The sequence below is a fragment of the Sciurus carolinensis genome, chromosome 1, assembly GCF_902686445.1.
Source record: "Sciurus carolinensis chromosome 1, mSciCar1.2, whole genome shotgun sequence".
Lineage (NCBI taxonomy): Eukaryota > Metazoa > Chordata > Mammalia > Rodentia > Sciuridae > Sciurus > Sciurus carolinensis.
In genome coordinates this window covers 145,103,802-145,118,419 of record NC_062213.1, presented here as the reverse complement: position 1 = coordinate 145,118,419, position 14,618 = coordinate 145,103,802, and the positions used below count along the sequence as shown (strand labels likewise).

Genomic DNA, 14,618 nt, shown 5'->3' with positions numbered 1-14,618 from the left:
TCTCTGCTCCATCTTCTCCTTCTTCTAGATGGAAATAATTAATTGACTACTTACTAATCCTTCTATTAATGAAGATTTCAGGCTCACACCAAGACCTTATACTGAAATGCGCAAGAATCTGTGACACTGACAGGCAAAAAGATGAAAAAAATGGAAACCAGCTAGCAAAACTTTCCTGAAGGTAGAGACACTCGAAATATTAAAATTATTTTAAGGGGGAAGATTCTGAACCAGGAATCCCCTTTTCTCCTATCCCTTAACTCTCATCACTGAAAAATCAATTAAATGATAAATCCTGGGACTATTAGGTCACCCCCCACCCACCAAGCTCTTAGGGCACTCGATGGTAACCGGGGTGTGTGTGTGTGTGTGTGTGTGTGTGTGTGTGTGTGTGTACGCGCGCGCGTCTGGGGAAGGTCTGGAAAAGCCACAAGATCTCGAGTTCCAACTGACCCCGACCCTGTTCCCTTGGTCACCTGGTCCCCGAGTGTCTGTGACCTCCGGGCGGTGTGCTCAGGGAAGAGCCGCGCTCTGGTGGCGGTACTGCACGAAGGGGTGTGCCTGCGAGTTCCCCGCTAGCGCCAGTCCCCACCTCCGCATTCAGCGCCCGCCAGCGCAGCGTGACTGGCCGCCGCCGCAGACCTTGCTCCGGGAGGCGCGGAGCGCAGCGCGCAGAGCCGGGGAGGCGGGCGGGCGGGCTGCTGCCTGGCGTCCGCCGCGCTGTCCTCCCTCCTCCGCTCTCTCCGCCCCTCCCCTGGCAGTCGCGCTGCCTGGGAACCCGGGAAGCCGCCGCGCCGCTGCTCAGAGCCCGCAGCTCAGGAGCGGGGACCAGTACCCAAGTCGGGGCGACAGGAGCACGGAGACCACAGCCCCTGGGGGATAGGCAGAGCAGGGCCCTGGTCTGGGCAGAGAGCGTGAGTGCGCTGGAGAGGTAGGGCTGCACCCGTGAGGCGCGGACCCCGCCAGTCCCAGCACCAGCCCCAGCCCAAGTGGCCGCAGCCCAGGAACCTCCCCGCCTGCGCCCCAAGGCACGCGCGGAACAACCATGAACACCAACGAAGCCAAGGAGTATCTGGCCCGGAGGGAAATCCCTCAGCTTTTCGAGGTAAGATGCTAGGGGGCAGGAGGAGCTGGAGAGAGAATCTCGGGCGGTTGGGGTGAGGTACTTGTGCCCTGTCACATCTTCCCCGTGCGGGGCACGGAAGTGAAGGCGCTTGCTTAGTCTCGCTCGCCCCGAGGGTAGTCACCTTTCCCGTGGGTTGCCGAGGTCGCTGTCGGATGGCTGGGCTTACAAGCCCGCCTGTCACAAATCAAGTTTCGGTCTCCAGACCCGGTTCTGAAAAGCAGACTGCCCCCTGCGCGCCCCTCAGATGCGGACACCCAGGGTGGGTTGCAGGAAGCGGCCTGGCCGCGCTCTCTGGGGGCGAGAGGCAGTAAGGCTAGGTGAGTACATTGTTGCCCAGCACAGAACAAGGACAAAAACCAGAACCCTTAGGGTTCTGGACCCCTGCAGGGAAGAGGAAGGTGGGCGAAAGCAGCCTTCCCCGGGGACAGCTTGGAGGAGAGGGATGAAGATGCAAAAACGAATCCTAACCCATCAAGTGCAGCATTACCTCCCGGGTGGCAGGCACCCAATGCTGTTGTGCGCTTTCGGTGAAGAACTCCTGAGCACGTTTCCCTTCGCCTCGGAAGGAATGGTTCCCCTAGCTTGCCCGAGTATCTGCAGCTTTCCCCATCCCTGGCCAACCCACCTAGAGACAGCGGGTCTGGGAGGGAGCGGCGAGACGGGCGTGACTCCTGTTGCTGTCCTCAGACCGCATCACAGCATCATCTGCACCAGGGACCTGGCAGGTGGGGGGACTTTGAGAATGTGAGAGAAGAGGCTTGAGAAATGAGCTAAAGGAACCTTGGTAATTCTAAACCACATCCTCTGTCGGATCATTTTCTTTCTATTCTTCTCTTCATATTTGAATTTAAAAACATTCCTAAATCCTAAATGCTTTTGCTGACATAAAAAAAAAAGAAAAGAAAAAGAAAACAAAAAAGAATGGAACAGAGCCTAGCTTCACAGTAGGCAGAACCCTGAAAGAGAAATTCATTCACTTCAAACCTGGCCTCTCAATTCAAAAAAAAATTTTTTTTATTAAAATTTTTTTTAAAAATGATAGACTGATGAACTAAAAGTCATGAGTTTTTACTTTTCCTGTTTGGGGATTTGTTCTGTTAAGAGGAATTTAAAACACCACTTGGGGAAATAATTTTGCCCCAATTCTCCCAAACTGTCTTTAAAATGGGCTGCCATAATTACAGATCTTCCTTTTCTCTCACCTCTGTAAACTACTGTTTTCAGGTCAAGCCAAGATTTACAGGTAAACCATCCGCTGAGTTCAAACCTGGTCTGTTGAACCCAAATCTAGCAAGTGTGTTATTCCTGTGTGAAAACAATCAGGTGGTATTGCATAAGGACAGGTCTTAAGAGTGTTTGGGAATTTAAAGAGTTTTTGTTGTTGTTAATTTTCAAACAGTAAATATGGAGATGAAAAGCTGATGGGTTTTTAAAATCACAGGTGTTACTACTGAGATCAATTTTATTTCTACATTATTTCTACATATTAAAAAATAATATGTAGAATTGCAAAATACTGATAAATAGTAGTCCTTTTTCTTTATAAATATGGGTACTGTTTTTCTTCCTTGATGGAAGGTAACCCCAGAGAATCTGGGTAGTTTGTTCATGAAAATCTATGCTACATATGAAAATAAGTAATTGCTGGTGTTCCTTGTTCAGGTTTGAGGCTTTTTGTTGACTTCTCTGAATATAAATGGGACATTTTTAAGTAATGAGGCCAGAAAAAGAAGACAACTTGGCTTAGGTGAAATGCAGTAATAGTATACTTAGATTCAATCCTAGACAATAAGAAGATGGAAGGAGACTGCTGGTGACCTCAAAGGCTCCATCCTTCCAGTAAAATGCATCTGTACTGTGCACTGTACAAGAGGGAAGCAAAATCTGGCAGTATTCCATGTGATGAGTGTAGACAGCAAAACCAAATACTTTAGGTTTCTAAATTGGATTTTCTCCATCAAAACCACAATATTCTAGGTATGTGAAGTTTAACAATTAGGCATCTATTAATCCTGAAATGTGGATATCAGACACCATTATAGGCCAAGTGACTGATAGTCGAATTTATATATCACCTAACAGTTAGAAATAACTAACTGACCTTTTCAGAATTTTTCCAGATTTGACACATCACTTGGGCTAAATGAGATAATGGTATATCTTGAGTAGTTCATGTATGAAATACATTTCCATTTTTAGATTAATTTTCTTAAAAAAAATTACTTTCTCCAGTTTCATCATGAATTCTAAATTCTTTATAACTTTACATGATCCATTTTGATCTTGTACCTTAGAGCAGAGCTTTGGCAATTAATTTGAATACTATGGAAAGTCAAATTAGATTATTTGAGTTCTCAAAATATTAATTCAGAGACTGAATGATAATGTTTGCTGGTTAACTTTAATTCGTGATAGTGGCTGGCTATTAGAAGAGAAGACTGAGGAGTGGAACCCATTGTCTCCTTTTAAAAAATGTATGCCCTTTGGAGGGTCACTTTTGTTTGGAAAGCTAGAAATGTACATTTCCCAGTCAGGAAAGCTTCAATTGTTTATGTTCCCCTATTTTAGGCATTAGTAAAAGTCAAAACCAAAAGAGCTGACCTTGGATTATGAATGGGGCACAGAGAATCTGGTATTTTATGATATTTTTGCAGGATGCACAGAAGCAATATATGGGGTTTAGAATCAGAAACTGAGTTGGAATCCTGGGCCTATGAGTCTATAGCTGAGTAAACTTGAGCAAGTCACTAACATTTCCAAGCAGCATTTACTACTCTAAAAAATGGGACATCTATATCCAGTTTGTGTTGAGATCTATGCTGTATCCAGACATAGCAGTTTATCTTCCCAGATTCTTCCTATACAATGAGCCAGAACCAGAAAAATCAATATAAAAAGACCTCTGTGTCTTTTATGCACCAGTTTACCCATTGCATTCTCAGCCCTGTGTAGCATTATTATCCTCATTTTTTAGGGTAGTAGCTTATAGTTTAGAAGAGATAAGCAACACGGCAGCCAGTGTTTTAAGCATAAATAACAAGTATGATGTTTTATGCTGGGTACCATGGAACACAGAAGAAGGGGACCACAGGTCAACCTAGGGTCTCAGGAAGCACTTCCTGATAATAACGATGATGGTAATATCTAATCCCACTAACAGTTGTGGAGTTTACTACCTGTCAGGTATTTACTATGCATGGTACAAATACTGTATTTTTTAAATTCTTTACAATCCCTTAAGCTAGATATTATTACATCCATTTTAAGGAAGAAACTGGGACTTAGAGACTTAAAGGATGAGTAGGGGTAAGATAAATAATGCCTCGGGCATTTTTACATCCTGCATTTCATCTCACTTTGATAGGACTCATCTATTCTAAACTATATAGTTACCTGAATTATTTAAAAGGCAGAGAATGCTAAGCTGAAATGATCTGGTCAAGAACTTAAGGGATTACCCTAATTGCGCAATTTCAGCTTTTTTAAAATTAAAAGATAAACATAAAGAACAAAACAAACAAGAATTCAGAGATGGGACGTAGCAGTATTTTATTGAAGGTGGATTTAAAACATATTTTATTTATATATATTTTGTTGTATTTCAGAGCCTTTTGAATGGACTGATGTGTTCTAAGCCAGAAGACCCAGTAGAGTATTTGGAAAGTTGTTTACAGAAAGTGAAGGAACTAGGTGGCTGTGACAAGGTGAAGTGGGATACATTTGTCAGCCAGGAGAAGAAGATCTTACCTCCACTAAATGGAGGACAGTCACGAAGATCCTTCCTAAGAAATGGTAATGTATATGTAGAATAATAGACAGTTTTCAGGTAGAGCGGTTCTCTTTAAAACATGCCATATGGACTGTAAGCAGTAATTTATTGGGTTTATAAATGCCTTGAAGGCTATGACGCCCTGGAACATGATTAATCTCTTTCTGCTACTAATGCTAATCGCCTCCATGATAAGACAAACAAAATTACATACCATTGTCCAGCAATTTGCTAAAGACTTAATGAAATTTTATATTACTGACTTTGTTATTTTGCAAAATGAATTACATTAAAAACCAATGGATTTATTTTAAATTGCAAGTAAGCTTTTCCCAAATACATGAGTAGAATACTGATAAAATTGGTAGTTATTACACAACCATTCACCATTTGTCATTAGCTAGAAAGAGATTTAGCTAATATATTTCCAAGTCCAGAGCTCATATTAATGCATCTGCATAGATGAATGTAAAGTTTATGCTAGTTAATTCAATAAGGATTTGTTAGGCAGCTATCCAATGCAATGTATTACAGTAGGCATGTGGGTGCTGTAAAAAGGAGAAGAAATACACTTGTTTCAATTTTAGGAGTAGTTTATAATTAGGAACTGGAGCTTTGTTGGAGAAGATTGGTTGGTATTTCTTTCTGAAATATGTACTTATCAAAAACATGAGTTGGACAGGAGCCAATTGGCCCTTTAGGCTCTAGATGGGTTGTGATATATAATAGTTTTTAAAAAGTAGAATCAATTCCAATCAGGGGAAACAAATTCTTTTCTAGTGGCCAAGATCATTACATTTCCAAAACTTTACTGTTTTTAAAAATTATACCACAAAAAGTTTTCAGCTAAACCAACAAAATTTGAAGTGGAGACAATTCTATTTGCAATTAATATGTAGAGGAAATAAACCTTAGTTTGTTTAACCTTATTCAGTGATGACCCACTTAGATTTTATTTGAATGTGGTGAGGGAAAAAGTTATGGTGTGCTAATTTTTAAGAAGCACAAGCAGATGAAAAGTAGAAATACCATTTCCTCAGAAACAGCGCTAAAAGGCAGGAGAGTCCTTTCCTGTCTATTCAGGAATCAATGCCAGGTAATGCCAGGTTTTACTGAAAAGTGATGTGACTCCCTACCAAATTTTCCAATGTCATTGAAGAACAACTGAAATATCTGATATTGTTATTTAAAACTAACTTCAGAATCTCAAATGTTTTAACAATCCCCCCCAAACAAGAAATAATTAGAAAATAATTTGCTGTGACCATACGGTAATAAGATTAGTGCTCAGAAGTTAAGCGTGGTGGCACACGCATGTGATTCCACCTTCTTAGGAGGTGGAGGCAGGAGGATTACAAATTCAAGGCTATTCTGGGCAATTTAGCAGGACTATGTATCAAAATAAAAAAGTAAAAAGGGCTGGGAATGTAGCTCAGTGGTGAAGTGCCACAGGGTTCAATCCCCAATACCAATAATAATTAGCTCTCAGAATCAACAGTTGACCTCATCACTGTACAAGGTTTCTCATACCAATCCATCTTAGATAGATGGTAAAACATCCCTCACTACATAATAAACCATGTCATTGTGGTAAGTCCTAAGGTTGAGGTCATGTCTTCATGTGCTTACAAAATTAAATTTGCTCTGAATGTTTCCATTTTTTATTTTTATTCTTCTCATAGAGTTTACTCTTAGACCCAGTTCCTGACTAATAACAGGTGTCACTTTCAAGTTGAAAAATTTACTCTTTATAAATCATGAGGTCTCTGGTTCACTGAGAACAGTGTTGTTACACAGAGTACGGAGTGAACAGAATTGGAGTTTGGGGCCCCAATTCAAACTGCATACACACAGTTTAGATTTGGTACCTCTGTGGTCTGCAGTCACCAGAGTAACTCTAGCCAGTTGCTGCAATAGCACACTTTGTACATTATTGCTTTGGGGTGAGCAAAATTATATTTTAGTGGGCTTTTAAAGTTTATACACCTCCCCAAAGGGCTAGCTTACTTCCTGATGTTATCATGCTAATAGAATCTGGCCCAATGTTAAAGACATACTTCATGCCCTTGTTAGATCAAGTAAGGTAAAAATGGGGACTCTGTTCCTAAATCTTAAAGCACTATTAAAACTTCAGATATTTCTGGATTTAGTCTAAGATATTTTTAAATTTTAAGAATTAAATCTAAGCGGTTATGACCTTCAGTTATTGACAAGCTGCTCTCAGACTGGGTATAAAAAGTGTAGGCAATACAATTAAGCCTTGATACTGCTTCTTGGCTGGATGATACATGGAAACTAGGCAGGCTAAATGTGTACGAGAGAACAGTGAGGACTAAACCAGAGAAGAGAACAAGGCAGTCGAGTAGAAACTTTAGAAAAATGTTGTGCTGAACATCTATGGGATTGTTTTGGGTTCACAAATAACCACTTTGGAACTCCTGAGCTAGCAAGATAAACTAATATGGCAGTAGGTTTAGCTCATCAAAGTAAAATTGCTTGTTAATTTTAGCATTTCCATACCTTCTAATGCTTTACCAGATTTCAAGCCAGAGGTCTTTTCATTAATAATCAAATAGAACCTTTCTATGTATTAGGGTGACAAGAAAGTTACATTCTACTGTCCTATTACTAGAATATGTGCTATAAGATAGAAATTATTTTCTAAACTGATTTATCCTGTAATAATAAAATTTTATTTTATGAAATGCTTTACACATTTGTGCTTTGTTAGTTTTAGCTATAACTTGTGCTCTAGGTTATTAAATTCAACAAAATTGCTAACTTCCCAGTAACTTAAAAAAATGATGATTTTCAAAAATAGGTGATTCATGAGAGTTTTGCAAAAATATTGATGTAGACAGGCTAACATATAATTATCCCAAAAAGTGTTCTATGACATAAAACATTTTTATTATCTAAGCATATTGCTTTCCTAAATTAGAACATAATAAAGTAAAGATGAATTATTGACTGACAGTTCTTTAACATGTTGAATGTAAGATAAGCATCCTTTTTTCCTTCCATATACATATAACTGAACAGATAATAATCTATGAATAAGAATTCTAGTTGCAAACTACCATAGTTATCTTCTGGAATATCTCATTGTCATATTCAACATGTTGAAAACCAAATACACGCTATTTGCATTAAAACTGCCACTCACATCTCCTTTTCCTATTTCCATGAAGTCAGTCAGTGTATCAGTTGTGCAATAAAATAAGCATTTCCTGAGATGACTATGTGCCAGATATTCTTTTAGGACTCATTGTAGCCATCAAAAAAGAACAGACATGGCACCTGCCCTCAGGGAGCATACAATCCAGCAGTGAAATCAGGCATTAAAAATATAATTCCTATAGCAATGAGTGCTACAGGAAATACCATATGATGTGGACTGGACCAGTGAGCTGAATAGTGAACTGGATCCAGCCTAGGTTCAGGGTAAGCGTCGTGTGAGAAGAGATGTGCTATACTTGGAGAGAGAAAGTTGAGTGTGTGATGGATGGAGAAGGATGGAGGAGATTGAAAGAGTGCCTGGGAACAGGAATACAAGTTCCTGAGGTAGAAAAAGGTGTGATATGGTCAGGAGTAAAAGAAGTCAAGTAGTTCTGAAACAGAAGTTAGGGCAGAAGAATACTACATGAAATGCAGATTTTTGGAAATTGTTGGTGAACCATCATCCCCTTTCATTTCTTGTATCCTGAACCATGTATTTACATGCTGTCTCTCATTTCCATTTCCCTTACTACTACTCTGGTCCAAGCACTCATTTCTCACCTGTGCATTACTTCAATAGCCTCCTACCTGCTGCTCTTCTGCTTAGTCTTTCTCTACCAAAATCTATTCTAGCCACCATGAGATTAAGTTTCCTAAAATTGTGTGTCCCCCACCCGAGAACCTCTGCTGGATTTATTTATTTATTTTTTATCTTTTACGGACTGTATTTTGATTCACTGTACACAAATGGGGTGCATCATTTCATTTCTATGGTTGTACACAATGTAGATTCATACCATTGGTGTAATGATACATGTACATAGGGTAATGATGTCTGTCTCATTCCACCATTTTTCATACCCCCACCTCTCATTTCCCTCTATATAATCTAAAGTTCCTCCATTCTTCTCTTACCCTCCACCCCCACCCCCATTATATATCATCATCCACTTATCAGGGAAAACATTCAGCCTTTGGTTTTTTGGGATTGGCTTATTTCATTTAGCATGATATTCTCCAATTCCATCCATTTATCTACAAATGCCATAATATTGTTCTTCTTTCTGGCTGAATAATATTCCACTATGTATATATACCACAATTACTTTACCTGTTCATCTGTTGAAGGGCATCTAGGTTGGTTCCACAATCTAGCTATTGTGAATTGCTCTGCTATAAACATTGATGTGGCTCTACTGGATTTATAACAGATGAAAGCTAAACCTTTTACCTTGACATTCAATGCTCTTCACACTGTGGCCACACTCTACCTACCCATCTAATCTTCTGGGTTTTCTCTATAGAAAACTATATCAGCAAGGTGTTCTCTTTGTTATGGATGCAACAAATGTTTATTGGACACTGGATACCTGTCAAACATAGTACTAGATGCCAGGGATGCAGAGTTCTAAATGATAGATAAGGTCCCTGCTATTGTGGAACTTCTAATCTAGTAGAAGAAAAACCATGAATAATTTAGAAAATTCTCAGTTAGTGAAGAGCATTGGAGTGAAGCCTTGAGATTCACTGGGTGGCTACACTAGATTAGAAAGTCAGTAAAGTGCTCTTACAAGAGGAGGCATTTAAGCTGAGGTGAATGACAACCAGTCAGCCAGGGGACCAACAGAGGAGGAACATTTCACGCAATAGATTGGAGGGGTACATGTGGAAGCAGGCAGTGCAATCAAGAATCTGTTTCAGTAGTCCAAGTAAAAGATGGTAGTGGAGATGGAGAAAAGAACATATATGTGGAATATGGTTTAGTGATGACTTCTATGGGAATAGATGTGAAAAGTGAGAGGAGAGTAATCAAGGATAACACTTAGAGTTTGGCCTTGTGTTGGCTAAAGCAATTCAACTTCAAGCCAGATCAGGTTGCTGTGGCCAGCGCCTTTCCCAGCATTTTCTGCAGCCTGTCCACTGTCATCTGTAGACTCCTACTCCTTTCATGAAACTAAACTGAGCCCAGTGGGGTGGTGATCAACGGTCTCATTTAGTTTATCAACAGAGAATGGAAAGATCTGACTGATACTCCTGTGGAGATGTGAGCATTACACTCTGTTTAAATACAGTAGCCATCCTAGTAGAACCCCTCATGGAAAGCCAGGTGATTTCTTTTCTTCTTTGTGCAGGGGCTGTTTGGGTAGTTAGGGCTTCTCTGTGCCTCCTGAGATACTGACACATGGGGTGAAGAAAGAGGGAGCCATGAACTATGTATTGACAATTGCCTGATCTGGGCTTATCAGGCCTGGTTTCTGGTCCTGTTGGATATGTCAGCTGTATTTCTGAATCTTGGTATTGTGCCCACCAACTGAAATAAACTTTCTAGATTTTATCTCTGCATTTTTCTTTCAAAATTCTAGTCCTACCTCTTTTGCAAGTCTTTTTCTACCACTCTAGCCCAAGAGGATTTACCCATTCATTTATCTACTGTGGTATTTACCATGAGAGGTTTTCATTTTAGCAGTTCTACCTAGTGTGCACACAGCTGTCAAATATAAGCATATGAGATCCAGTTTATAAGCACTGAAGAGACAAGATGACATCTTATTCTTCTACTGAATCACCCTCAATACATTAACATGCCTGTCAATAAATGACACATATGTGCTACTGTCATAGATATAAATTTAAATCATCATAGTTACATCTTTAAGTCAATTAAATTAAAAATAATAAATACTGGGAAAATAAAAGTAAATGATCTTGAAAACATTCCACATATAGAAATTGCTTGCACCTGTCCACCTGACTTGTAACAGCACCCTAACTTTTTGTTCATTATGCCACCAAACCATTCCACTGGACCTCCAGGGTTCCTAGATCATAGTGAGTACACATATATTTATAGAATGAATGAAATGTATGATGCATAAGCACTGGCTGCACGGGCAACTGCAAATGGTTTTGTACTGCACAACTTTAGAAAACACATTTTGCAGAGGCTAGGATATATACAACCTACTAAGCAAGACTAGCCAGTGTCTGAGAAGGTCCCTCTAGGTTGGAAGGGGAGTGGCCAAGTCCAGTTCAATGTTGTTTTTACAAATAAAGTTTTATTGGAACACTTATTTGTTTACATATTGTATATGACTGCATTTGTGCTACCATGACTGAGTGGAGTACAAGATCACCTGACTCTCAGAGTGCAAAATATTGGCTGTCTAGCCTTTACAAAAAAGTTTACTGACCACTTAGAAAGTCTCATTAATAAAAGTCCTCTACTCTTAGGTTAAATATGAGAAGTGTTTTATTATGCTTTTTTTCCTTTTCAAAGTTGTCTTACTCTTTTGCAGTAATGCCTGAAAATTCAAACTTTCCATATCGGCGGTATGATCGGCTCCCTCCAATCCATCAATTCTCCATAGAAAGTGACACGGATCTCTCTGAGACTGCAGAGTTAATTGAGGAGTATGAGGTTTTTGATCCTACCAGACCTCGTCCAAAAATCATTCTTGTTATAGGTATGAGAACAGAAAGCAAAATTCTCCACTACTGCTAACTTTGTTTATATTTTTACTTTTCAAAAAATGACAATTATGTATCATATTTGAAGTGCTTAGTTGGATAATGACAAGGCATAGAAAAAAAAGTCCAAGGGACAGTAAATGGAAATATTTTTAGAATAATTTTTAATAAAACATAAATTGTCATAATTGTATCACCTAATGCCTATTGAATTTTCTTAGATTTCCATTACAATGTCATAGCAATTCTTTATAATGAATTCAAAGCATCTCTTCAAGATTTACTGTTCTGTGGTTTTATTTATCTAATCTTTAATAAAAATAACTGAGTACATTAGATGTTTTCTAAATATGATGTTTTTTTCCCTTTAAATCAGCAAATTGAAATTTTATTCACCATTAACTTTAGAGGGAAAAATAAATAATAATATGTTGGCAGGGATTCATATAAATGAGCTACCTTATGACAAACTGGTACCTACAATAAAATCTGTTTCCATGTGATTAGACAAGCAAATAAAGAGAACAGTGTTTGCTTATTAGCCAAAATAACAAAGATAACCATTCATTTAAAAAATTGCCTCTGTGAATCTTATGTTGAATATAAAAAATATCAGCCTGATGACATTTCATAAGGAATAATAAAAATGTTTTAAGTAGTTTTGCAAAATGCATTTTTTCTCACTCTTGTAAATTCTAACTTTCTCAAAATCTATGAAAATCATGAAGAACCCTGTGTAGCATGTATAGTCATTATATCAGTTTCAATTTGACTGGGCTTTCATGGAGATGATCAAAAGCAAATATCTAGTGTGAAATGTTCAAAGCTGTTCTAACCAGTAAATATGAATAGAGAACTAAATGTATATAGCCCCCATGCAGAGAAGTAGTGCTCTGGAGAACATAGTGAAGATGCCAACTAGGATAAAAGCATACACATAAACAATTGAGCTACAGCTAGAACTTAGGTTGACCAAACAAGAGGAGTGAAATTTGTACATTGCAAAGTGAAATGACAAATATATTTCTCCCTGAATTGTTGACAATATTGCAGGAAGAGAGTTAAAAATCAGCTGGGGATGTAGTAGCTCTGTGGAGACTGCCTAGTAGGTGCAAGACCCTGGGTTTTATCCCAGAGCATTGCAAATAAACAAACAAGCCAAAGCAACATCAACAACAACAAACAGAGCAAGAAAAGGCAGAAGAAATCAGCTCTCAAAAAAGTCAAAATAGGGCTGGGGTTGAGGTTCAGGAGTTGAGTGCTTGTCTAGCATGTGTAAGGCACTGGATTTGATCCTCAGCACTACATAACAATAAATCAATAATTTATAGATATTGTGTTCATCTATAACTAAAAAAATATTTTTAAAGTCAAAATATTCTTATGGCTTATGATAGTCAAAATTATGCCATAAATCTCTGTTTTAGGAAATAGAATACTTTTCTGTGCCTAGAAATTTGGGGTTCTTACCTAGAAGACAAGGAAATAACTAAAAGAGAGCTACAAGTAAAGTGTAATGGAATTCTCTTACCATTGCATGGTTTAAAGCTGGATTGAATACATTCCTTCAATTTTGTTTTCCTTGTTACTATTAGTAAAGTTATTGGTGATTATAAATAAGATGAACAAATGAAAGTTTGATTGTCCATGAAAATGGTATAAGACCAAGTTTCTCTTGTGTAAAATAGCACATACATAATTTTTTGTGCATTGTGAATTTTACGTGAAAATGACTAAAATATTTCAATAAATGAGATTTTTGGAGAAGGTATAAAACCATCAAATCTCTCCCACTTTACAGTTGTTTTTTGTTTGGTAAAAGCAACTTGCTCCTTTAGGATTTGATGCTGATTACATACTTACATGCTGTACATTTTGCATATTAAAAGAGTGATACAGAACAAATGAGTATAAATAATATTTAAATGATTGAGACAAGGGAGGGAAAGGCAATTCTTAATTTTTCTGAGAAAACTAGAGCAATTTTAAGACTTTCTGGAGAATTGCAAAATAATTGTACCTGAATCTTACAAATTTTTATTCCATCTAGAAAAATGTATGTGGGGAAAGTTACAGAGGCCTACATAGTATTACATTTAAATAAACAAAATTTCCCTTCTGGCACTACAAATTTTTTTTTAACTTGGCCTTCTTGGTATAGATATAAGTTCCTCTTATGTTAATGTAATCACAAAATCTCAGAGTTGAAGAAACAACATGTATCCCATTTGTTTACAATAAAAAAAAAGTTCAAGATAAAATATCAGAAAATGCAAGCCAATATAGATATGCAAGGAAAATGTTTATAAAATAAAGGTTTAATTTACAAAAAGAAAAATCTCAGAGTTGATATCAATACTAATTAGAGATAAGTAGAACAAAACAGCTCATTTTGGCTTTAGAGAGAAGAAAATAAAATTAATTTGTTAGGAAGTTTCAGTAATCAAATTCATCCAATACATTAATGCTATTTTCTGTCAATTCTGTCAGTCTTATTTTTTGTCGTTTTTGTCTGCTGTTGCCTCCATTATTTAACAAAATAAAAATTTTTCCTTGAAGTTTTCATAACTTTCACGAAGTGTTTGATTTTTTTAAATTCAAAGGAATTTGTAGGTTCTGAATTTGATGGTTTCTGAGATCAAGTGATCAAGTGTGGAAATACCTATATTCGGAATTTTGCTTTTTCAGATTAAATCCAATTGAATTTGTCAATGGTGTTGATCATGTGATATTTTTTTTCAAGCCAATCCTTGAATTGCCTCTGTTCATAGGCCAAAAGCAGCTATTTGGAACCAAAACTTACTTTTTTTTTTTTTTTTTTTTGTACCAGGGATTGAGACAGGGACTCACTAAGTTCCTTAGAGCCTCACTAAGTTGCTGAGGCTTGCTTTGAACTTGTGATCCTCCTGCTTCAGCCTCCTGAGCCACTGGGGTTATAGGTGTGCACCACCACACTTGGCTCAGAACTTACTTTTGAATTTCAAAGAATTTAATCTAATAGAAGCAGAAGTAGTTTATGATATTAAGTCTAGTCAG

At 38.1% G+C, this 14,618-nt stretch overlaps 1 protein-coding gene across 2 annotated transcripts in view; it reads left to right on the top strand.

Annotated features, from left to right (window-relative positions):
• Positions 1 to 636: 636 nt before the first annotated feature.
• Ak5 (adenylate kinase 5) overlaps positions 637 to 14,618 on the top strand; it is a 253,017-nt gene continuing 239,035 nt past the window's right edge. The window contains exons 1-3 of one of the 2 annotated variants that reach the window (XM_047529513.1): positions 637 to 1,105; positions 4,732 to 4,918; positions 11,483 to 11,578. In XM_047529513.1, coding sequence (XP_047385469.1) covers positions 1,046 to 1,105; positions 4,732 to 4,918; positions 11,483 to 11,578 — 343 coding nt within the window. In that variant the 5' untranslated portion in view covers positions 637 to 1,045. Of the gene's footprint in view, positions 1,106 to 4,731; positions 4,919 to 11,410; positions 11,579 to 14,618 lie in introns of both variants that reach the window. The other variant, XM_047529505.1, reaches the window with a different exon arrangement.